The sequence below is a fragment of the Melospiza melodia genome, chromosome 26, assembly GCF_035770615.1.
Source record: "Melospiza melodia melodia isolate bMelMel2 chromosome 26, bMelMel2.pri, whole genome shotgun sequence".
In the NCBI taxonomy this organism is placed as follows: Eukaryota; Metazoa; Chordata; class Aves; order Passeriformes; family Passerellidae; genus Melospiza; species Melospiza melodia.
The window spans coordinates 5,372,891-5,397,080 of NC_086219.1; the positions used below are offsets into that span (position 1 = coordinate 5,372,891).

The 24,190-nt window shown below is 60.2% G+C and overlaps 2 protein-coding genes across 2 annotated transcripts; one reads left to right on the top strand and one right to left on the bottom strand.

The window, feature by feature from the left end:
• The first annotated feature begins 400 nt into the window (after nucleotides 1-400).
• On the top strand, nucleotides 401-11,985 carry PHC2 (polyhomeotic homolog 2). Its single transcript, XM_063176709.1, has 17 exons — nucleotides 401-577; nucleotides 647-805; nucleotides 877-954; nucleotides 1,039-1,200; nucleotides 1,731-1,835; nucleotides 1,903-2,116; nucleotides 2,535-3,127; nucleotides 3,836-3,892; nucleotides 3,942-4,101; nucleotides 4,493-4,856; nucleotides 4,918-5,015; nucleotides 5,567-5,760; nucleotides 7,178-7,307; nucleotides 7,415-7,529; nucleotides 8,294-8,435; nucleotides 9,297-9,582; nucleotides 11,250-11,985. Exons 1-17 carry the CDS (start codon nucleotides 434-436, stop codon nucleotides 11,402-11,404), a joined length of 3,156 nt encoding a protein of 1,051 aa, XP_063032779.1. The 5' UTR covers nucleotides 401-433; the 3' UTR covers nucleotides 11,405-11,985.
• Nucleotides 11,986-13,104: 1,119 nt separating this feature from the next.
• On the bottom strand, nucleotides 13,105-23,264 carry ZNF362 (zinc finger protein 362). The gene is given in 12 exon segments (XM_063176859.1): nucleotides 13,105-14,332; nucleotides 14,415-14,573; nucleotides 14,651-14,729; nucleotides 15,894-16,041; nucleotides 16,044-16,117; nucleotides 16,213-16,531; nucleotides 16,617-16,866; nucleotides 17,000-17,063; nucleotides 21,963-22,047; nucleotides 22,158-22,184; nucleotides 22,589-22,624; nucleotides 22,627-23,264. Coding segments are annotated over 12 exon segments (1,587 nt in total). The 5' UTR covers nucleotides 22,856-23,264; the 3' UTR covers nucleotides 13,105-14,215.
• Between the last annotated feature and the right edge of the window lie 926 nt (nucleotides 23,265-24,190).

Consider the following 24,190-nt stretch of genomic DNA (forward strand, 5'->3'; position numbering starts at 1 on the left):
CTGTCCTTCCATCCTTCCACCCTTTCCTAGTTCCATAACTCCCTTGGTTTCTCTCTTTCCTTCCTCTCCTTCCCTCATTTCCTTCTCCCCATCCATCTCTTTCCTACTTCCCTCCATTCCTCATTTCCTTTCCTGTCTATCCCTTCATCCCTCTCTTCCTCCAGGCCATCCTTCTGTCCATCCCTACCTCCTCCCCTCCATCTCTCTGCCTTCCAGCCTTCCTCCTGTCCTTTCCTTCCTCTGTTCTGTCCGTGCTCCCTTTCCCCATTTTCCCTGGGGCGCTGACCTTACTTTAGTGGAGGAGGATGAGCACAGGGTCTCCCATCATTCTTCCTCCTCCTCCTCTGTGCTTGCAGCACGATGGTTCCCCTCACTGTCTTCTCCTCCCCAGCTCTAGTCTGACCCCGTTCCACCGGCCCGGCCCGGCCCCGCCATGGAGAATGAGCAGCTCCCGGCCCCGGCGCCCGCCAGCAGCACCGGCAGCGCGGCCCCGGCGCCCGCCAGCAGCGCGGCCGCGCGCCCCGCCGGGCCCCAGATCTCCGTCTACAGCGGCATCCCCGACCGCCAGACCGTGCAGGTACGGGGCTGGGGGCACCCGGGGGCTGGGGGGCACCGGGGGGGTCGTGGCCACATTTCCTCCCCAAAGGTGATCCAGCAGGCGCTGCACCGGCAGCCCAACACGGCGGCGCAGTACCTGCAGCAGATGTACGCGGCTCAGCAGCAGCACCTCATGCTGCAGACGGCCGCGCTCCAGCAGCAGCACCTCACCAGCGCCCAGCTCCAGAGCCTGGCCGCCGTGCAGCAGGTACGGGCGCCCCGTGGGCACGGGGGGTGGCTCGGGGCTGGCACAGCCCTCACCCTCGGCTCTCCCCCAAGGCGAGCCTGGCGGCGAACCGGCAAAGCGGCTCCTCGGGGGGCAACGGCACCCAGCCCGCCCCGGCGCAGCAGCCCACGGTGAGTCCCTCGGCCTCTGGCACCCACCCACCCACCGTGCCCACCCGTGCCAGCACCCCGACCTTGTCCTGGTGCCCGTTGCAGATCAACCTGGCGACGTCGCCGGCGGCGGCGCAGCTGCTGAACCGGGCGCAGAGCGTGGGGCCCGGCGCGTCGGGCATCGCTCAGCAGGCCGTGCTGCTGGGCAACACTGCCTCGCCCGCCCTCACCGCCAGCCAGGCCCAGATGTACCTGCGGGCACAGATGGTAAGGGTGGGGCTGCACCCAGGACCATTGGGGTGCCCATCATCCTGTTGTGGGGTGACGGGACCCACAAAGGGCACGTGGCTGTGACACTGGAGGGGTGCTCATTGCATGGCATGCCTGGGACCCATGGGGAATCCGTAGGGTGCTCAGAGTCTATGGGGTGCCCCCCACCCGCCTGGGGGTCCAAGGACCCCACAGGGTGCCTGTCACCCTGCTGTGGGGTGTGTAGACTTCATGGGGTGCCTTCACTCAGCTGTGGGAATTCAGCCCCTATATAGGGTGAACCCCATCCCACTGGGATGCCCAGACCCCACAGGGCACCCAGACCTCCACTGGGGGTACTCAAGCAGGTGCTCTTTGCCTTTGGGGGGACGTTGGGACCCTATAGGGTGCCCTCCCCCACACTGTTCCTACCCTACATAGATAGAGAGATACCCATGTGCCACCCTGTAGGGGCACAGAGGAGGGACACACACAGGGTGTGCCACCCCTGACACGGTGAGCCGTGCACCCACTCTCCCTGTCCCCAGCTCATCTTCACACCCACGGGCCCCGTCAGCGCTGTCCGGCCCGAGAGCCCTGCGCCGGCCCCTCCGCCGGCCCCGCCACCCGCCCCACCACCCAGCACCCCTCAGGTGAGTGTCCCCACCCCCGGCAGCCCCCAGAGCCTGCCCCGGCACCCCTGACCCGCTGCCGTTGCAGGTGCACAGCCTGGCCCTGCGCCCCGCCGGCCCCCACCTCCCTGCCCTGGCCATGAAGCCCCCCGGGGGTGCCCCTCCCCGGGCTGGCCCTCCCCGGGGGCCCCCGCCCGAGCCCCCCGCCGAGCACCTCAAAAAGGCCGAGGGGCACGAGGGCCGCGCCCATGGCCTGGCCCGCAGCGCCGCCCCCGCTGCCACCCACCCGCTCGTCACCCCAGGTAAGGGGCTGCTCCGGGGAGGGACACCCCGGGGTGCTGGGGAGTCACGGGCTGTTCGCTCTGACACCAGTGGTGGCCCACGCTGGTGTGTCCTGCCGCTGTCACTGTCTGTGTTTGGGACCTCCATCCCCTCACTGGGCCCCGCTCGGGAGGGTCTCAGCACCCATAGGATCCCAGGGGGCTGGGGCAGTCAGGGTGTGAGCCAGGGGACTCCGTGGAGTGCTGGAGCCTGGGGTGCTGCACTGCCATGGCTCCCAAAATTGGGGACACCTGAGTGCAGCTTCCCACATGAGCAGCAAGAGCTGGCAGAGCTCGTTGTCCGAGGGCACCAGAGGGAACAGACACAGAGTGAGCAGCCTGCTGGGGGGGGGTCCCGTGGTGCTCAGGGGCATCTCTGTCCCCGTTGCTGTCCCCACAGCCTACGCCCCGCTGCAGCCCCCCCAGTTCCTGCAGCAGCCGCCGAAGCCGATGCAGCCGCAGCCGCCGCCGCAGCAGCAGCAGCAGCAGCAGTTCGTCATCCAGCAGCAGCAGCAGCAGCTGGGCCCCCGTGGGCAGCCTCCCTCGGGCCCCCCCAGCACCCCCCAGCTCCAGCCCCTGCCCCCTGCCAGCCCCGGCCCGGGCCCCCAGCCCAAAACGGGGGTGCCCCAGGGGGCGGGGGGCGAGGGCGGCCCCCCCAACGGGCACCCCGGCTGCCACGCTGCCCCCCGCAAGTTCCAGCACGCCTCGGCTGTCATCCTGCAGCTGCAGCCCGCCGGCCCCACGGTGAGGGGCCCCCACATCTCCCCCCAAACCTTCATCATCAGGGGCCCCCACACAACCCCCAAAGCCTTCACAAGCCTCCCCCCAAACCCTCACAGTGAGGGGCCCCCAAACATCCCCCCAAACCTGCATCAGGAGGGACCCCCAAACATCCCCCCAAACCTGCATCAGGAGGGGTCCCCAAACATCTCCCCCAAACCTGCATCAGGAGGGGCCCCCACACATCCCCAAGCCTCCCCCCAAACCCTCACAGTGAGGGTCCCCCAAGCCCCTTGGTGGAGGGAGGGAAGGAGGAATGGGGGCACGGGAGTGGGAGTGGGGGGTGCTGGGTGTCAGCTGTGTGCACACGTGTGTGGGTGTGCAAGTGTGCAGTCCCTGCACACACGTGTGTTCCTGAAATGTGCATGGGGACCCAGCTGTCACATCAGTGTCCAGGTGTGCGTGCTCAGGGCACGCTGCATGTGTGCCTGCTCCATGCACAGCTGTGCACAGGTTTGCCCCATCCATGGCACTTTGGTGGCCGTGTGTACCTGGTGCTGTGACAGGAGGAGCATGTGGCTGATCCATGTGTGTGTGCATGTGTTTGATCTTGTATGTGTGTCCTGGACCCACACACGTGTGTGTGCACAGCTTTGCCAGATGCATGCACGTGCATGTGTGCATATGTGCATGTGTCTGCTCCCTGCATGTGTGTGCACACAAGTGCAGATGTGCTTGCCTGGCGTGTGTGTGCACCTGTGCTTGACGCATGTGTGTCTGGCCTGTGCATGTGTGTGACACTCATGTCAGCCCCGTGCACGTGTGTGTTTGTGGAGGTGTGTACGGGCTCCTCGCACACATGTGCAAATGCAGATCAGGTGTGTCTGTACACGCGTGCCCATCTGTGACACACGTGTGTGCATGTGCATGCCTGCTCCAGGCACGTGCTTGTGTGACCCATGGACAGTGTGCACCCTCCAGTCGTGCAGGCGCATGTCCCCGTGCCACCCGCACCCACACCTGCCCCGAGCCCCGCACGTGCGTGTGCACACCTGACCCTGCCCCACGCGTGTCCCTGCCGCCACAGCCGTCCCTCGGGGTCCCCGAGGGCGCCCGCCGGGACCCGCTGCCCGTGCCGAGGAGCGCCGAGAGCCCGCCTGCCGCCCCGCCGCAGCCCCCCGCCCTCTCGCCGCCCGCCGCCCCCCCGGGCCCCGACACCCCCGAGGGCGAGCGGCCCCTCACGCACGGTAAGCGCCCGCCCCGCTCCCACGGGCACCCACTCGCGGGGTGCTGCACCCCGAGCCCGCATGCAGCGGGGGCCGGTGAGGCCGGACAGAGCTGCGGGAGCCCTGAGGGGAGCTCGGGCAGCGCTGCGGGAGCTCGGGCAGAGCTGCGGGATCACTGAGGGGAGCTCGGGCAGAGCTGCGGGAGCCCTGAGGGGAGCTCGGGCAGCGCTGCGGGATCACTGAGGGGAGCTCGGGCAGAGCTGCGGGAGCCCTGAGGGGAGCTCGGGCAGCGCTGAGGGGCGCTTGCTGAGCCCGGGCCTGCGGGCCGGGTGCGGCGCCCGCCGCTGCCGCTAGGGGGCGCATGCGCGCCACGCTCATGCACAGAGCGCTAAAGCCCCGCCCCTTTCTGTAGGCGCGGCCGTGGCGCGCGGGCTGGGGGCGTGGCCACGTCTGGAGGCTCCGCCCTGCTGCGTCAGGGTGCAACCGATGTGGGGGCGTGGCCACGCCCGTGCAGTCCCGCCCCCTATGGAGCGAGGCCCCGCCCCCCATGGCGGGGGCGCGGGAGGAGGCGCCTTGTTGGGGTGGGCGTGTCCGAGGCTCCGGGCGCGCGCGGCGGCAGCGCCCGCCAATGGGCGCGCGGGGGCGTGGCCGCGGCAGGCGCCGCCCCCGCCGCCGCCTTTGTCCCCGCTCGGCCCTGGCCCCGCTCCCGGCGCCGCTCCCGCCGCAGCCCCGGCCCGGGCCCCCCGCCATGGCCCCCCCGACCCGCTGAGCGCCCGGTGAGTGAGCGCCGACCGCGGCGGCCAGGCCCGGCCCGGGGCGGCGGCGGCGGCGGCTCTGACCTCACTTCCGCATCCGCCCCCGGCCCCGGTCCGGCCCCGCGGCCCGGGCGAGGGAGGGGCGGGGGCAGCGGGAGCCGCCGCCGCCGCCGGACAAAGGTGATGGGGGTGCCGGGGTCCGCGCGGCCCAGGGCGGCCTGGAGAGGAGCGGGGCCGGGCGGGCTGGGCCGGGGCCAGCGGGCTCCGCGGGGCTGTGCTGGGATCTCGCGGGCGCAGATCGGGCCCTGCCCGGCGGTACCGGGATGTGCCGCGGCCTGAGGGGGCGGTTCGGGCCTCTCTGGGCTGTGCTGGGGCACATCGGCGCTTTCCGGGCCGGATCGAGCCCTGTTGGGGCCTTTCTGGGGCACATCGGGGCTTTCCGCCGCGCACCGAGCCCCGCCGGGGCAGCCGCGGCCTGGCCGGTGCCTCCCAGCGCCGCGCCGGGGCTGCCCCGCTCCTTCCGCGCTCTGCGGCTGTGCCCGGAGCCCCGCGGGTATTTTGGGGGCCCTTTCCCCCCTTTGGCACCCCCCGGGGCCGGCTGGGCGGCGCTGGGAGCGGCAGCAGCTGCTCCCCGTTCCAGCTGTATGGAAATCGCGGCCCCGCGTCAGCGGCGGCGTCAGCGCCCGCCCCTCGCCGCTCACCGCTCACCGCGTGTGCCCCGCTGTCCCCAGAGCCCCCCGAGCGCCTCCATGCGCAGCCCCGCATTCCCGGGATGACCTCGGGCTCCGGCAGCGCTGCCGCCACCGTCGCCGGCGCCGCCCCCCACAATGGTGAGAACAAACCGCCCCAGGCCATCGTGAAACCCCAGATCCTCACGCACGTCATCGAGGGCTTCGTCATCCAGGAGGGCGCCGAGCCCTTCCCGGTAACGTATCCCAATCTACCGGGGCCGGGGCTGGCCTTTGGGTGGGGGGAATGGGGCACACGGTCAGGCCTGAACCCCCAAATCCATCCCTGCTTCGTCATCCGGGAACGGGCTGAGCTGCTCCCGGTGCTCTCCGTGGTTTATCCCTGTGGTTTATCCCGTTACCGAGTGTTTTGTCATCTCGGAAAGGGCTGAGCTGCTCCCGGTGCACTCCGTGGTTTATCCCCGTGGTTTATCCCGTTACCGAGTGTTTGTCATTCGGGAAAGGGCTGAGCTGCTCCCGGTGCTCTCTGTGGTTTATCCCTGTGGTTTATCCTGTTACCGAGTGTTTTGTCATCTGGGAAGGGGCTGAGCCCTTCCCAGTAATGTATCCCAATGTCCCTGCCCTGGATTTGGGAGGTTGGGAATGGAGCACCCAGCACTGTGAAGCCCCAAATTCTCACCCATTTCATCGAGGACATCATCCAGGAAGGGGCAGAATCATTCCCAGTAATGTATATCTCTGTGCACCCTCATTCCTGAATTTGGGGTTTTGGGAATGGGGCATCCACATTGCTGTGAATCCCCAAATCTTCACATTTTTGAGTTCCTTATTGTGCAGGACGGGGCTGAGCCATTCCAGTAATGCATCCCCTGCACCTGTCCTTGTTCCTGGATGTGGGAAATTGGGAAGAGGGGCTGGGAATGGGATGCCCAGACAATCATGAGCCCCCAAATCCTCACCCATGTTATTGAGCATTGAGGAAAAGACGGAGCTGTTCCAGTAACATTCCTGGAGCTGAGAGACTGGGAAGGTGGGGTTGGGATCTGGGGGGCTGGGAATGGGATGCCCAGACAATTATGAGTCCCCAAATCCTCACCCATCTCATTGAGCATTTCCATCATCTGAGAAGAGACAGAGCTGTTCCAGTAACATTCCTGGAGCTGAGAGGTTGGGAAGGTGGGGTTGGGAATGGGATGCCCAATCCTGAGTCCCCAAATCCTCACCCATCTTATTGAGCATTTCCATCATGTGGGAAGAGACAGAGCTGTTCCAGTATCATACCTGGAGCTGAGGGATTGGGAAAGGGGCGTTGGGATTTGGGGATTGGGAGTGGGTCACTTTGACAATGATGAACCCCCAAACCTTTGCCTGTGTTATTGAGCACTTCAGCAGCCAGGAAGGGGTAGAATCATTCTTGGTAATGTACCCTCCTCTCCTTATCCTTGCTCCTGGATTTGAGGGGTCAGGAATGGGTCACTCCCAACAACAGCTGGACCCCAAATCCCCACCCTTGTCACCCAGGGAGGTGCAGAGCTGTCCCTGGTACCTGTCCTCACCCCGTCCCTGGGTGTGAGGGGTGGGATGGGCCGTGCCAGCCCCGTGGGCACCCTCAGGGCTCCCTGGGGCACAGGTGCAGCCGGGTGTGTTGCACAGGTGGGCCGCTCCTCGCTGCTGGTGGGGGCCCTGCACAAGCAGTATGCACAGGAGCTGCTGCCAGACAAGCTGCCAGCACAGGACAACACCACCACCACCGACTCGGACATGGAGGAGCCGTACCTGCAAGGTAGCGCCCGGGCCCTGGGATCCCCCCTGAACCCCGAGATCCCCCCGAGCGCCCCCCCGGCTGAGCTGGCTGGTTTCTCTCTCTGGGTGTCCCTCCACGCCCCCCAGAATCCAAAGAGGAGGGGAACCCCCCCAAGTTGAAGTGTGAGCTCTGCGGCCGCGTTGACTTCGCCTACAAGTTCAAGCGCTCCAAGCGCTTCTGCTCCATGGCCTGTGCCAAGAGGTAACCCCAAAACCCACCCAACCCTTCCTTGCTGGGGCAGAGGTAACCCCAAAACCCACCCAAACCCTCCTTGTTAGGGTAGAAATAACCCTTAAAACCCACCCAATCCCTCCTTGCTGCATAGATGTAACCCCAAAACCCACACAACCCTCCTTGCTGGGGCAGAGGTAACCCCAAAACCCACCCAAGCCCAAAACCCACACAACCCCTGCTTGCTGGAATAGAGGTAACCCCAAAACCCACCCCTGTTTGCTGGAGTAGAGGTAACCCCAAAACCCACCCAACCCCTCCTTGATAGGGTAGAGGTAACCCCAAAACCCACCCAACAATCCCTCCTTGCTGGCGTAGAGGTAACCCCAAAATCCATGCTGTCCCTTCATGGCAGGGTAGAGGTAACCCCAAAATCTGCTCAGCCCCTCCACAGCCGGATAGAGGTAGCCCCAAAATCCACTCAGCCAGGGTAGAGGCAACCCCAAAACTCACCTGACACAGCAGATGTAACCCCAAAACCCATCTGTACCCTCTTCAGTGGAGTAGAGGTACCCCAAAACCCTTGACAAGAGTGGAGGTAGCCCCAGAAATTACCTGCCAGGGTAAAGGCAACCTGAAAATCCATTCAGCGTGGGAGAGGTAACCCCAAAATCCACCTGCTTGGGGTTGTGGTAACCCCAAAATCCAGCCTTGCCCTCCTCTTTGGTGGGGCAGAGGTACCCCCAGAGTTCCCCCAGTGGGGTGGGGACCCCTCACGCCCCTGCTCCGTGCAGGTACAACGTGGGCTGCACCAAGAGGGTGGGGCTGTTCCACCCCGACCGCAGCAAGCTGCAGAAACCGGGAGGGCCCCCCCACGGGCGGCGCCGCAGCTGCAAGGGGAGCCTGCCCCCCCTGAGCAAGGACAGCAAGAAACAGGTGAGGGGACACGAGATGGGCACTGAGGGCAGGGCTTGGCCCTGGGGCTGGCATTTGTCCCAGTTTTGGGTGGGCTCCAAGCCTTGGGTGTGTCCTGAGTTTGGGGGCACAGGGTGGGCGCTGAGCACAGGATTTACCCCCAGTTATGGGGACACAGAGTGGGCGCTGGGTGCAGGATTTACCCCAGTTATGGGGACACAGGGTGGGCACTGAGGGCAGAGTTTGTCCCCTCTCAAGTTTGGCCTTGGGGCTGGGATTTGTCCCCAGTTATGGGTGGGCTCCAAGCTTTGGGTGTGTCCCTGACTTTGGGGGCACAGGGTGGGCACTGAGCACAGGATTTACCCCCAGTTATGGGGACACAGGGTGGGCACTGAGCACAGGATTTACCCCCAGTTATGGAGACACAGGGTGGGCACTGAGGGCAGGGCTTGTCCCCAGCTGGGTTTGGCCTTGGGGCTGGCATTTGTCCCCAGTTTTGGGTGGGCTCCAAGCCTTGGGTTGTCCCTGGCTTTGGGGGCACAGGGTGGGCACTGAGGCCGGGTTTTGCCCTCAGCTGGGGGGACATGGGGTGGGTTTGTCCCTGAGTTTTGGTGAGGTGGGGCAGGTGCTGAGCCTGGGGTTTGTCCCTGAGTTTTGGTGACATCGGGCAGGTGCTCAGCCTGGGGCTTGTCCCTGAATTTTGGGAGCACGGGGTGGGTGCTGAGGCTGGGGTTTGTCCCTGAATGTTGATGACATCGGGCAGATGCCGAGCCTGGGGTTTGTCCCTGAGTGTTGGGAACGTGTGGTGGGTGCTGAGGCTGGGGTTTGTCCCTGAATGTTGGTGACACGGGGCCGGTGCTGAGGCCAGCACTGCCCCCGCAGCCCCCGGGGTCTGTCCCAGCGGGGTCGGTGACGGCGTCGTTGCAGCTCAACCACAGCCAGGAGGATTCCAGCCGCTGCTCGGACAACTCCAGCTACGAGGAGCCGCTGTCGCCCATCTCGGCCAGCTCCTCCACGTCGCGGCGCCGGCAGGGGGAGCGGGAGCTGGAGCTGCGGGACATGGAGCTGCCCGAGCGCGACCTGCCCGGCCTCGGCCACCGCTTCCTGCCCAGCGAGCCCAGCAAGTGGAACGTGGAGGACGTTTACGAGTTCATCCGCTCACTGCCGGGTGAGGAATGCCCGGGGATGGGCGGGGATCTACCCACAGATAGCCAGTTTTGGGAGGATTTGAGTTCCTCGGGAGGTGTTCATGGGGGAATCTGCTCAAGATTGAGGAATGGGCGGGGATCTACCCACAGCCAGCCAGTGCTGAAGTTTTGGGAGGATTTGTGTTCCTCAGGATGTGTTCATGGGGGAATCTGCTCAAGATTGAGGAATGCCCTGGGATGGGCGGGGATCTACCCACAGATACCCAATTTTGGGAGGATTTGTGTTCCTCAGGATGCGTTCATGGGGGAATCTGCTCAAGATTGAGGAATGTCCTGGGATGGGTGGGATCTACCCACAGATACCCAGCAGTGTGGCTTTGGGAGGATTTGTGTTCCTCGGGATGTGTTCATAGGGGAATCTGCTCAAGATTGAGGGATGGGCGGGGATCTACCCACAGATAGCCAGTGCTGAGGTTTTGGGAGGATTTGTATCCCTCAGAATGTGTTCATGATGGGGGAATCTGCTCAAGATTGAGGAATGCCCTGGGATGGGTGGGATCTACCCACAGATAGCCAGTGCTGAAGTTTTGGGAGGATTTGTGTTCCTCAGGATGTGTTCATGGGGGAATCTGCTCAAGATTGAGGGATGGGCAGGGATCTACCCACAGATACCCAGCAGTGTGGCTTTGGGAGGATTTGAGTTCCTCATGATGTGTTCAAGGAGGGATCTACTCAAGATTGAGGAATGTCCTGGGATGGGCGGGGATCTACCCAGAGACACCCAGCGCTGTGGTTTTGGGAGGATTTGTGTCCCTCAGGATGTGTTGATCTACTCAAGGACAACCCCAAAGTTGGGGTTTTGGGGAGAGATTTATTTTAGAGTAGGATTTACAAACAGTTAATCCCATAAATTTTTGGGGGATGATTTGCTGTTTTTTTGTTTTTGGGGGATGATTTACTCACAGATAACCCTATAAATATTTGGGGTGGGGGTGATGGATTCTACTCACAAACCCATTAATATTTTGGGAGGGGGCAGGGGGCCTTAAAAATAAACCTAAAGAATAATTGGAGGAAGCCATTTACATATGATAACTCCTTAAATAAGATTTTTGGGGGATTCAAGTCCCTGAGTGTATTTTTGGGGAATTATGAGGGGGATTCAAGCCCAGAGAAGCCTCTGGGTGTGTTTTTGGGGGCTATGAGGGGGATTCAAGGCCAGAGGAGCCCCTGGGTGTATTGTTGGGGGCTGTGAGGGGGATTCAAGCCCAGAGAAGCTCCTGAGTGTATTTTTGGGGATTATGAGGGGGATTCAAGCCCAGAGCAGCCCCTGGGTTTATTTTTGGGGGCTGTGAGGGGGATTCAAGCCCAGAGAAGCCCCTGGGTGTATTTTTGGGGGCTGTGAGGAGGATTCAAGCCCAGAGCAGCCCCTGGGTGTATTTTTGGGGATTATGAGGGGGATTCAAGCCCAGAGAAGCTCCTGAGTGTATTTTTGGGGAATTATGAGGGGGATTCAAGCCCAGAGAAGCCCCTGGGTGTATTTTTGGGGATTATGAGGGGGATTCAAGCCCACAGAAGCCCCTGGGTGTATTTTTGGGGATTATGAGGGGGATTCAAGCCCAGAGCAGCCTCTGGGTGTGTTTTTGGGGGCTGTGAGAGGCTTTGCTGACGCTGCCCCTCCCCACAGGCTGCCAGGAGATCGCCGAGGAGTTCAGGACGCAGGAGATCGACGGGCAGGCGCTGCTGCTGCTCAAGGAGGATCATCTCATGAGCACCATGAACATCAAGCTGGGCCCGGCCCTCAAGATCTACGCCCGCATCAACATGCTCAAGGACTCCTGAGGGGAGGGAGGGCACCCCAACTTCCCCCAGGGGACCCCTGACCCCCCCAGTGCGGCCCCGGGGAGGGGGCAAAGGGGGGGAGACACTTGTGAGCACACCCCGCCCCCCCTGCCCCCCCCGGGGGGTGTAAATAGCCCGTAGCTCTAGAGCCCCCCCCCACCCCTCACCCAGCTTTGGGGGGTCACCCCCCCCTTCTCCAGCAGGGAGGGGGGGTCCCCGCGTGTCCCCCCCCGTGTCCCCCCCAGGTGAGCAGAGCCAAGCAGGACGGTTGTTGCCTTAACGTGTGCTCCCTCCCCCAGCTGGGATTGGGGAGGTTTGGACGCCCCCCAAAAGGGGTCAGGGAGAGGTGTGGGGGGCGCGGAGGAGGCGTCACCCCCCCCGTTCACACACACGCCCCCCCCCCACACTCTGGGCTGGGTTTGGGGGTGCCCGAGCAGAGGACAGTGGTGGGGGTCCCCCCCCAGGCAGGTAAGGACCCCCCCACTCCCCCCCTCAGCCAGCACGATCTTTTTAAGAAAAGAAAAGGAAAAAAAAAATTGAAAAAAAACCACACATGGTCCCACCCCCCCTTTCCTGTTTTTTTGTTTTTGTTTTTAATAAACACTGAAAAAAAAAAATCAAACCTGGGACTCTCCCAGTTTTCTTCACTTCCCACCTCCAAATTTCTGTTCTAAACTAAGGGATGTGTCCAATGCCACCGAGGGTGGTGGGACTTCTGTGGGGACATTTTGTGTGACCTGGGCATCCCTCCTGCCCCCAGCTGGGAGGTGGGGACATCACTGTGGTGACAGTGGCACCCTCCACACCTCCAGGTGACCCCCAGGGCTTAGGGGGACACAGGGTCCCCAGGTCACTGGGGTGGGAGGTGGTGGCCTGTCCCTGGAGCTGTCCCGGGGCTGTGACATCCCTGGAGCTCATCACTGGATGTAGCATCTGTACTGAGGTGTCCCCAGAGCTGGTGGCAGTGACACAGCCATGGTGCAGTGTCCCCAAGCACTGGTGTTGATAAGAGTGTCCCAACCACGGATAAGAACAATGGTGAGGTGTCCCCAAAGCTGTGGCCACAGTGGTGACATATCCTTGGAGCTGGTGGCCATGGAGATGGTGCCCACTGTGACATGTCCGAGCCCAGAGCTGTGGCCACCATGAGGTGTGCCTGGAGGTGGTGACAGGGTCCTGGAGGGTCCCCAGGTGGCCACAGTGAGGTTTCACCAGAGCTGTGGCCATGGTGAGGTGTCCCAGGCTGCAGTGAAATGTCCCCAGCAGTGGTGGCACAGTGACCTGTCCCCAGAGCTGTGGCCATGCTGAGGTGTCCCCACCGTGGGTCACCCACACCCCCAGCAGGACCAGGAGCCCTGTGCCACCCCTGTCCCTGTGGAAATTGGGGACAATTCCCCCTCAGCTTCCCCCTGCCCTGCTGCAGCCCCACAGGGACCAGGCCCCCCCTGTGTCCCCAGATGTCCCCACAGGGGAGTCCCCTCCCCCACAACCACAACCCCCCAGTTTCATTAATTCCCGTTCTGGTCTTTTTTTTTTTTTTTTGGTTCTCTTTTATTCTCTTTTTTTGGAAAGGGGCTGGGCTGGGGGGGTTTCATTCCTTTTCCACACTGTGAGGCCGTGGCCTGCCCAGCTTCTCCAGGAACCACAATGCAGGATGGGGGCGGCAACAACAGGGGCAACTTTTTGTCCATTTTCTCCTCTTTTTCCTTTTTTTTTTTTCTTTTTTTTTCCCTTTTTTAATAAGGTACCAACTAGCTCTAGGGAGGCCTGGCCTGGCTGGGCAGCGAGGAAAATAAAAAAGCCCCAAAATTTGGGGCAAGGGGAGAAAAAAGGGGGGGGCTAAGTGTATAAGAGGCATATTTACACAGTATTAACATGCTGACAAAAAAGGTTACAATATTGATATCGTACAACATTGAGGGGAGAAATAATGGGGGGGTAAAAAATAAGGGGAAAAATAATAAGGGGGGATAAAAAATAACAGAGGGGTTAAAAATTAATAAAAGGTAAATAAAACACCCTGAAAAAAAAAAAAACAAAAAAAACAACAAAAAACCCCAAAGAAACGCTGAGTTAAGGCTTAAAAAGTGTATAAAAAATAACACAGTTAATATCCAAAATGAACCAAAAAGTACAGAATATAGATGAGTTTGGGGGGAGAGCCCCCCAGCTCTATACAGGGGGTATGTACAGGCAGGCACAAGGCAAAGCAGGGGGACCCCCCAGACCCCCCAAAACTGGGGCTGCGGAATGGGGGGGCCGGCACCGGGGGGACGCAGCTCTGCCCGCGGCTTCGCCCTCGAAAGGGACCCCAAAAGAACACAAAAAAACCCCCAAAATGGTTAAAAATCAACCCCAAATGGAGGTGCTTGGGCCCAGAGTCTGTGGGGGGGGTGGGGGTGGGATTTTCTCCCCCCCTCGCCCCAGCTGCTTTTTGCTCCATCCACGGTTCGTTTTTGGGGTGAATTTCTGGTCTTTTTAGCAGCACCAAGTTCTTGGCCAATAAATATATATATATATATATATATTTGTATCCAAAAAATGGGGGGTGGGGCCTGGCAGGGGGGACACCCCCAAACCCCACTGCCCCTCCTCCCCCAAAAAGGAAACCAAACCGCAGAGATTCAAAGTGCTCTGAAACCGTCTTTGGATGTCACCAAACCTGCGGGAGCCGGGCAGGAGCACGGCCCGGGCGCGGCCCGCGGCGCTGGGGGGTCTCGTCCTCCTCCTCCTCCTCCTCGTCCTCCTCCTCTTCCTCCTCCCTCTCCTCTTCCTCCTCCTCACGCTGGGGGGGTGCTGTCCCCTCCCTGCCTAGATGAGGGAGATCCGTACGGGAATGCCGGGTGACTCCGTCCGCTGCGGCGAGTGCTGGCTGACCAGGTGCTCCACCACCGTGTGTTTGGACATGTGCTTCATCAGATAGGTCTCCTGTGGGGGAGGGCACACACAGGGTGGGTGAGCGGGGGGGCTGGGGGCTCTGGGCACCTCTGGGGGCATCCCCCGTGCTCACCGAGGTGTAGGCACGGCCGCACATGCTGCAGCAATAGGCCTTGGCGTGCTTGATGGCGTGCGCAGACAGGTGGATCTGCAGCGAGGCCGAGTCCGTGTACGCCCGGTAGCAGTTGGGGCACTTGTAGGGCTTGTCCTTGTTGTGCTGGCGCTGGTGGGACTGAGGGGACACGGGGAGTCACGGGGGGGACCACGGTGAGCCCGTGCCCCCTGCCCTGGGTCCCCCCACACACCCACCTGGAGGTTGGAGAGCTGGGTGAAGGCCTTCTCGCAGCCGGGGTGCGGGCACTTGTAGGGTCTGTCGCCGGTGTGGATTCTGGGGACACACCATTGTTGTCATTGTCACCTCCCCTTCCACCACCAGGGCCAATCCCACACTGGAGCGGGGGGTTACAGTGGGCACAGCGACATCTGTGCCCCAGCAGGTGACACAGGAGAAGGGGGGGAGACATGGGGTGGGGGGGTTATGTCACAGATATGTTTTATGAAAAATCCTTTGCTTAGAAGGAAGCTGAGAGGCCTCAGGAACAAAATGTGAACATTGGTTATCTGCTGCTGTGGAATGCAACAGGTGCATCTGTGATTGGTCTCATGATTGTTTCTAATTAATGGCCAATCAGTCAGCTGGCTCAGACTCTGAGCCACAAGCCTTTGCTTATCATTCCTTCTTTTTCTATTCTTAGCCAGCCTTCTGAGGAAATCCTTTCTTCTATTCTTTTAGTATAGTTTTAATGGTAATATATATCATAAAATAATAATCAAGCCTTCTGAACATGGAGTCAGATCCTCTTCCCTCATCCTAAGACCTCTGTGAACACTGTCACAGGGTTACAGTGGCACAGTGACATCTGTGCCCCAGGAGGTGACAGGGCATAAGGGGGGAGACACGGGGCTGAGAGATGGGGATTGGGAGAGGATGGAAGAGCTGGAAACCAGTGAGTGTGGAGGAGATGGACTGGCATGTGTGGACAGATGACATGGTGGGGACAGCTGAAGGTGGTGGGATGAAGAAAGTTGTGGGAAAAAGCACAGTGGAGATGGCTGAGCATGGTGGGGGCAATAAAGGTAATGAAGATGATGAGCATGGTGAATGTGGTTGGAAGGAAGGTAGTGGAGACAATGGAGGTGGTGGAAATGTTGAGGCACAGGGGGGATAATGAGGGCTGTGCTGTCAGACTGGCATGGTGGGATGATGAAGGTAGTGGAGATGATGAGCACGGAAGTGCTGACAATGACGAGTGTGGTGGAGATGATAAAGGCAATGGGGACAGCCAGTGTGGGGGGAATCCATAAGTGGGAGTGAGGAGTGTGGTGGAGACAAAGTGCTGGAGATGATGGGGGATGATGATGATGGAGATGATGGCAGCAGGACCAACAAGCAGAGCAGGGCCATAAAGGATGTCAGGAGAGACTGCTGGGTGTGGGTGCCCCTCCCTGGCAGCAGGACCGAGCGTCCCCAGCCCCTGGGCGGGGCCCTCACCGGGTGTGCTGCTGGAGGTGGGAGAGCTGGCGGAAGGACTTCTCACAGTAGGAGCAGTGGTAGGGTTTGACGCCCAGGTGGATGCGCAGGTGCTGGGCCAGGTAGGAGGCGTTGGCGAAGGACTTGGAGCAGTGGGGGCACTTGTGGGCTTGGCCTCCGTGTGCGACTTGGAGTGGATCTGCATCTCCGACTTGGTGAAGAACGTCAAGGGGCAGACCTTACACCTGGAGGGTGTGGGGAGAACCCCGCAGGGACCGGGCTGGGGTGGGGGGCTCCCGCCACGGCCCCCGGCCCCCGCAGCGGGCGGGGGGGTGCCTACCTGTACGTCTTCCCCTCTTTGGCCGTCTCCCCCGAGGCCAGGATGGGGTAGGGCACCACCAGCACCGGCGGCCCCGAGGGGTTTTCCGCCTTGATCTTCTTGCGGCCCCGCTCGGCCTTGGGCGCCCCCAGCAAGCCGTGGCCCTGGATTGTCTTGATGGAGTCGAGGAGGGGGGGGCTGGTGATTCCTGAGATTAGGGTGGGCGAGGAGGCGATGAGGCGGCTCTGGCTGGTGGAGGTGGGGGTCGAGGGGGTGGTGGTCCCTGTTCCCGGGCTGGATTCCGAGGTGCTGACGGCCGGCGCACGGGATGCAGCCCCAACCCTGGTGGGCAACGTGACAGAGCGTTAGTTCTGAGGGGACCCACACCACCCTCTGCCCCCAAAGTGGCAGGAGCAGTGTCACGGTACCTGTGACGGTGCTGGTGGCCGGCCGGGCGTGCAGGGCCACGTCAGGCTGGGGCACGGCCTGGGGGTGCAGCCCTGGCACCTGCTGCAGCTTTGGCAGGGACATGATGGACTGGCTGCTCTCAGCAGGAGAGGGGGGCACCAGGAGGGGCTGCTGCGAGGCCACCGAGGTGGGAGGCAGGTGAGGGGGGCGGATCTTCTCCGCCATCAACTGCTCCTTGATCTTGTTGATGAGGACCAGGTTGTCCAGCTGAGGGGGGAGAAGGCACACGGGTGGGTGAGGGCAGAGGAACTGGGATCCCTGGCACTCCCAGCCTCCCCCTCAGCGTTCTCCACACCCATTCACCCTCCCTCCCCCCAGAACCCCAGTGCAGAGGTCCTACCTGGCTGGGCATGGTGGGCGGGGGCGGCCAGAAGTAGGGGTTGTTGAAGCGAGGCTCCGCCATCCTGGGGAGAGAGGGGCGCGGTTATGGGACATCATCCCCCTGCCCTTCCACCTTGAACCCCCCAAAACAAACCATCACCCCCCCAAGAAGCAAGACCCAGACTCTGAGCAAAGGCAGGGAGCTGGTGAGGGGGGCAGGACTGGGGAACCCCCCCCCCGAGCATCTTCCCTGATGAAAATTCCTGTAGGATCAGGGGGACACCAAGCACCTGCCTGCCCAAAGACCACAAAACACTGGTGAGTGCACTAGGACACTACATGGAAAAGGAGGAAGCTGAAATTTGGGAAAAGCCCCAAGTCTCCCAAGCTCTGGAAGCATTTGTCCCATCCAGGAAGGAATTGGAGGTGGATGGGACACTGCCATGGGAGAGAACAAGCACAGCAGCACACTAAAGCCAACAGCAATCCCAGCTGAATCCCCTAAAATCCCCCTCCAAAGCCAAGTGAAGTGCCTGTGACACCCAGAGCAGCTCAACAGGAACACCAGGAACCAGCAGGGCTGGGAGATTTATGGAGACACTTGAAGGTGTTGGGAAAACTCATCCTAAATCCATCTTTGGGTAATGGGAAACAGCTGGAAGGAGGCAGCAAGAGGATGATTCCATCAGAGCAGCCCATGGCATCAACCAGGCATCACCATCCCAGCAAATCCCATTATGGGGCATGAGGGTAAGCATCTGTAGGATCCTGATGGGATGTGTGGGAGAGGGTCCCACAGGAGCTCTGGCTCAAAATAAACCAGGCCATGGCAAGGAATCCAGGAGAAACTAGAGCAATGCCTCCAGCAAAGTGCATCCCCAGAAGCTCTGGGGGCTGGCAGGATTTGGGGATGATGAGCTTTCCTCCTCTTCCTCCTCACACTTGCTGCCCCAGGGTTCACACACACTCTGAGCTCCCCACAGGCAGGTGGGCAGCAGGCAGAGAAAGGAAATTCTGTTCCACCAGATGTAACATAACAGCAGCTACCCTGAAGAAGCTGTGGGATGGACCATGCCCATTTTGGGGAGGAAACCAAGGCAGGGAGGGAGGAACCACCAGCCCCTTGTGCTACAGAGCAGCCTGGCACAGGACGAGCTCTGTTCCAGGGTATCAAGAATGGGAGCAATTTCTCAACACCACAGACTGTCCAGGACACCACCCGGGCATCAGCTCTGGGAATTCCCCTTCCCAAGTCTTGAACCACTCCAGGTCACCTCCCCTGCTCAAGCACCGATTTTAGGGTTTGGAAGTGACAGCAGGTCCAGATCCCAGTGGCACAGGGGGAGCCACAGAACAGGAATTCGCTGGGCATGTTAAATGCACCTTCCCAAGCATGGATGCAGCCACTGCCAGCTCCTTTGTGTAATTATATATGTACCCACAGGCCGCCCACAGCGTGCATTTACCCACTGGCTACGTGTTGTGTGTGTATATGTACACACATATAGATCTCTTGGGATGATGGGCACGGGATGAGGGATGCCAGTGCCAGCATGAGGGGCTGGACACCAGGAACCAGGGAGAAAAAGCAGAGCTGGCAGCAGGGAATCCCTTGTACAGAGACAGGCAGGGAGCAGGAGGGCTCTGAGCCCCCCAGGCAGGACCAAGCACCCCGGCAGCAATCCCCCACCCACCCCGGAGCAGCCGTGGGAAAACAGGAAACTGGAGCTATGATTAGAAAAGGGTTTTTTGGAGCTGATCCCCCATCTCAGCAGGTGCCCCGTGACCTCTGTCCTTCCCATCCGTCCATCTGTCCATCCCTCTCCCTGTCCCGACAGCACGCTGGGCTCCAGTGGAGCCAGCAGCAGCACCCAGACAGATCAAAGCCACCAGCGTGGCCCCCAAACCGTCACCAGGACACAGCACCAACCCTACACCAGTCCCAAGATCCTTCCTGCAAAGCTGGAAAGGCACAAAGGGTATTCTGGGGAGAAAAGCACAAATATCACGTGCTTCCCCACCCCCACCTGAGGAGGGCTTACTAAAGAAATGAGAAATTATTTGCAAAACCGCCACACTCGGAGCTGGATGAACAAGAGGGAAGAAATGGTCGGCGTTGCCAAAATAATTCTAAAAATCCCTGTTCCTGTCCCGATTTAATGTTACAAATTGTGCAGTGTTTCTCTGTCGGGAGCGGCGTCCCCTTCTCTGGGGCTGGGAAACGGAGTGGGAGGGGGAAGAAGGCAGATGGAAAAAAAAAGTATATATATATATATAAACTCCCTTTTTCTCTATTCTCAGCTAACTATGAAAAATGGAAGCTGACATGCAGCAAAGGTGGAAAAAAAAAAAGAAAATCCATTAAAATGGAAATGATGAAGGGTAGGGAATGCTGCGGCACGTCTCCCCCCAGCTCTGCAGGGCACAGGGGGTGGTAGGGCTCTCTGTGCCCCCCCAGTTTTTTGGCTGGGCATCTCTTGGGTAACATCTCCAGTGGCGTGGGGTCCTGTGGTCCAAACCATGGTGGGAAGAGCCCCTGACATCCTCCACAGGCACCAGATTTGGCTGCTGAGGGGCTGCCAAAGGTCATCCCCAGAGACAAGGTGGGTGCCCAAAGCATGGTGGAGACCCAAGCAGCCCAGCCAGAAGAGAGGGATGTGGGAAGAGCAAGCAGGAAAGATGCACAGAGCCCCAAAAACCACGGGGCTGAAACCCAAACTCCCCAGAACAGCACAGCACCCGGCATCACCGCTCAGCCGGGCCGAGGAGGGGAAGCAGCAGCAGCAGCACCCTAAAAAGAGACCAAAATCCTCCTGGCCTGCACACCCACGGGGAGGGAAGAGCGGGAGAAGCCGGCAAGCCAGGGCTGGGGGTGGTGGCGAGGGGACAGCGGGGGCGGTGGCAGCAATGCCAGGGCCGTCGGGGTCGGTGGTTGGTACTCACAGGGTGGCCTCTGGAGCCAGGTGGGCGCAGCTGCCTGGGGAGACGTGTCGCTGAGGCTCCAGATTGATGGGAGGTAGATGATGGCACGGGTGGGCACGAGCTCACTAGAGCCTTCCAACTTCCTACCCAACTGCCGCTAAGTCAAGCTACAGTTCTCTAGGGAACGCCTCTACCTTGGCAGCCCTCTCTGTCTCGCCTTCGCTGAAATAAAAAGAAACAAGAGATTTCTTTTCACGCCACCGCCGGGAGAAAAGGGGCAGCTCCCAGGGACCGGTGAGCGACCACCAACCTGGTACAGCCTGAAAGTGAGGGGGGTCTGGGAGGAGAGGGGAGGGATTCGGGGTGATCAGAGCAGCACTTGGTAGCTAAACGTGTCCTCGACCGAGCAAGACAGCGAGTTTGGTGTCCCCAAGTGTCCCAGCAAGAGCATCGGGGCACAGGTCCCACCCCCCATGGCAAGCGGCGAGTGCAGGAGAGCCGGCGGCGGCCACAGACGGCGCACGGGGGAGAACCGAGCCGGGGCATGGATGTACCCTGAGCACTCCCCACCAAACCCCAGCACGCCCTTCCCAACACAGCCCACACACACCAGGGATGCTCCCTGGGCCGGGGAACCCAGCTCTGCCTTCCACCATGCCTCAGTTTCCCCCCCCCAAAACACAAGGCCGTGGTCACTGTCCCCTCTTAAGAACAAGTTTCCCTGGGGTTCACCTGGAGCAGGAGGAGTTTTGGAGGGAAAGCAAGTGCCCGTCCACAAAACCTGCATCCCAAAGCCAACCAGCACCTAGCACCATGCTCAGGGAGCACACATCCCTCCTGCCCAGAAGGACTCACCCCAAGGCCAAGGGGGCAGAGGCAGGCATGGCTGCGAAGCAGGAACGCCGGGCGAGCCCCCTGTGGCTCGGGGAGGGGGTGGCCTGCACGCCACAAGAATTCACCCAAGATGGAACCAATTAAACCCCCGGCTTCCGCCCCCCGGAGGGCCCTGGGCTGGGGCTTCTCCTTCTGCATTTCCAGCAAAACCAACCCAAAACGAGCCCCCAGCCTGCACCGAGGGTCCCCGTGCAGGAAAAGGGGTGCACGGGGCAGCGTGAGGAACCAAGCACCAGTGGTAAGCGGGAGGGGAGGCAAAGCCACGCTGGAGACCCCAACTCAGGGGTGGAGCAGGGGGAAACCAGGGTGGCAACACTCCCAAAAGATGGGGGCCAAGGCGGTGTGACCCCAAATCCACAGTTTGGGTCCAGTGACCCAGCAGAGGGGACACGGGGACAGCCCGCAGGGAGACCCAGAGCCCACGAGGTGACACACCAGACACAGGGCACACATGCCCCACAAAACACACCGCTCCCCAGCCTGAGGGGGCCCTGCTCCCCCAAACCTCAAATACCCCCCCAAAAGAGACCAGCCAGGCACCCTGCAAGGCAAAGGCAGCACCACAAATCAGCCAGGGGCCAATGCCCACCCCCAGCAGCACAGGGGGGTCACTCCTGGGTGACAGCACGCAGGGAAACCGAGGCACAGGCAGGGGATCACCCTGAGGAGGCAGTGAGAGCACCGAATCCAACATGCACTTGTCCTGACATCGTGCCCAACGAGCCAAAATCCACATTTTTAAGGGAAAAAGCAGAAGGTGTGGGGGGGGTTGAGGGTGAACATTATTATTTTATGCATATAAAGGCACATCGCTTAAAAGGGAAATATCAAGGGGGTCACACATAAGCTGGGAGTGGGGTCCCCTCTCTGCAGAGGGGGTAAACAAGGAGTCCCTCACACCCCCAAAACACCCCAAAAAAACACCATACCCCCACTTATACAGAAATACACACACACACATATAATACCTGCATTCTGGTGTGCACATACATATTTTTTCCACAAGCACACACACATAATCCCATGCATGCACACCGTTGCATTAGGTGCTATTTTAAGCTGCGAACGTATAAAAGCAGCGGGTTTTTTTGGGTTTTTTTTGTTTTTTTTTTTTTTCTTTCTTTTTCCTCCCTGCGATCCCCCCTCCATCCAGCCATCATGCCCACCTCTGCGAGTACTGGCGTTGCTTCCCCTTATCCGCGTCCATCTCCAGCTCTAGCTGAGACCGGGTGCTGCACGTGGGGCGTTTTTCTACGGGGGGACAAGGAGGAGGACAACTTCACACACCCCGAACCCCCCGCCAGCCCCCGGCGCGCGAGATCCCACAGCGGAGGAACAAAAGCGAAGCGGCTCCGACCTACCCGACCCGTGGGAACGTGGGGTTTTGCCTGAAAATAGAGAGAAAACAACAAAAAAAAAAAGGAAAATAAAAACAAAACAAAAAAAATAAAAATAAAAAATAGTGGGTTTGTTTTTTTTTTTTTTTTTATAGCCCCGCTCGCCCCCTGAGCTGTTGGGAAAGCTGAGGGATGGGGAGCTGGCTGGAAAAGTGGGGGTGAAATCCATCCCCTTGCCCTGGACCCTCCGCCTCTCGGCAAATCGCACGCCGTGAGGGACTTAAAAAAACTTTTTTTACCTCTCGGCTAAAATATCACTTTATAATCTCAAAGGCCTCGGGCTCGAAGCCGCTTTCACCTGCTCCATCCTCCCCAGGTTAAAAAACCCGGCTGCTATCCGAAGGACCGCAGGCTTGGGGGGAGAAAAAATAACCCAACAAGGAGCATCCTCCAACCTTGAAGGGAGAAAAAGAAATCAAAATCATCGAATTCATCATTCCTGGGTTCAAATCCATCACCGTGGCCACGCCGGCTCTAAGCTCCCCCCCCAGGCCCCCCGACGTGGCCGGGAGATTATGGATGTATAAATAGTATATGGCTAAATATATGTTGGAGAGGGACAGACAGACCTCTGGGACACAGCCACAGAAATTTGGGTCCCTCGCTAAAGCTGCCGCATTCCTGCCAAAAACGCCATGAAAAAAATATCTCCCCCCCTCCATTAGACCTTCCAGCCAGCGAGACCACTTTTCTAGACAAAACCAGTTAATGCAGAAAACAGCGAAGAAAAGGAGGAGAAGAGGAAGGAGAAAAGGAATTAAAATGGTGAAAATTATAATAATGGTGATTATGATGATGGCAATGATAATATTCAGCCCCTGCGCTGCTTCTGCCACCTCCTGTAAGCAAAAAAAGTCAGAAAAAAAGCCAAGAATGCATTAAAAAAGCAAAACCCCCCCCTCCAAAAACATGCAACATCCACAAAAATAGGTACGTTCGGCTGCAATTAACTTTTCCATTAGACCATCCAGAGGGAAAGAAAAAGGGAAAATCCTGGTAAATGGGTATTTTCCTCGATGTCCCCCCCCCCTCTTTTCCCCCCTTTTTTTTCCTCTCTTTTCCTTCTTCTTCCTGCTTGGAGGGGGGTTGGTGGAATAATGATGATAATAATGAAAAAAAAAAAAAAAAAAAAGAGGTGGAAAAAGGCGAAGTTTGGTTAAGTGAAGTTGAAATCCTCAACCTGGGAGGGGATTTGCGGAGGGGGGGGGGGGGTTTGCCAGACAAAAAGGCCGGGGGATGGGGGTGGAAGGGGGGGTTTGGGGAAGGGGGGGTGGGCCGGCTGGGTGCTCCCCCCAACCCCCCTCCATCCGCCGCCTCTCCCACATTCTCAGACGTTTTTATTAAAATTCGCAGACAAAAGGCAAACAAAAATGGCAGCCCCGGCTTATTTTTAAAACGCTAGGACGGGGACGCCATGTTCTGCAGGGCTGAGGGGAGGGGGAAGGGGGGGGCGGTGAGGGGGGGAAAAAAGGAGGGAAATTTTTTTAAAATATTGATTTAGATGAAAAATGAATAAAAAGCAGCGCGGGGGCGGGGGGGGAAGGGGGGAGTGTGTGAAGGTCCCCCTTTTCCCGCTTGCCCCCGCGTGTGAGGGGGGTTTCGGGGGGTTTTGAGGTGTTTTGGAGAGGGAACGGGGGGGTGGAAAGGGAGGGATGAGGGATATAAAAAAAAAAAAAATAAAGCGAGGGGGGGAAGGTAAAAAAAAAAAGACACTTCCTATACCGACAGCCATGGTGCCCCGCCGTCCCGCCGGCTCCGCCGCACGGAGGAAGATGGAGCCCCGCGCCGCCCCCCCCGCCGCCGCCCCCGCCTCCGGCCCGCCCGGCCCCGCCGCCGCCACCGCCCGCCCAGGGACGGGCTGGGCTGAGCTGGGCTGGGGCACCCCGGCCCGAAGGGCTTCCCGGGGCCCGCAGCCCCCCGAAACCGCCGCAGCCCCCGGAGAGCTCCGCGAAGCTCCGCAGCCCCGGCTCCCTCAGCCCCGGGAGGGGTGCCTGGTG

Bases quoted from the DNA above. Each gene is read 5' to 3' on its own strand.
- PHC2 (XM_063176709.1), top strand. From the start codon at position 434: ATGGAGAATGAGCAGCTCCCGGCCCCGGCGCCCGCCAGCAGCACCGGC. The intron at 806-876 runs GTACGGGCGCCC...CTCTCCCCCAAG, and splicing joins GCCTGGCCGCCGTGCAGCAG to GCGAGCCTGGCGGCGAACCG. The intron at 8,436-9,296 runs GTGAGGGGACAC...CTGCCCCCGCAG, and splicing joins GCAAGGACAGCAAGAAACAG to CCCCCGGGGTCTGTCCCAGC.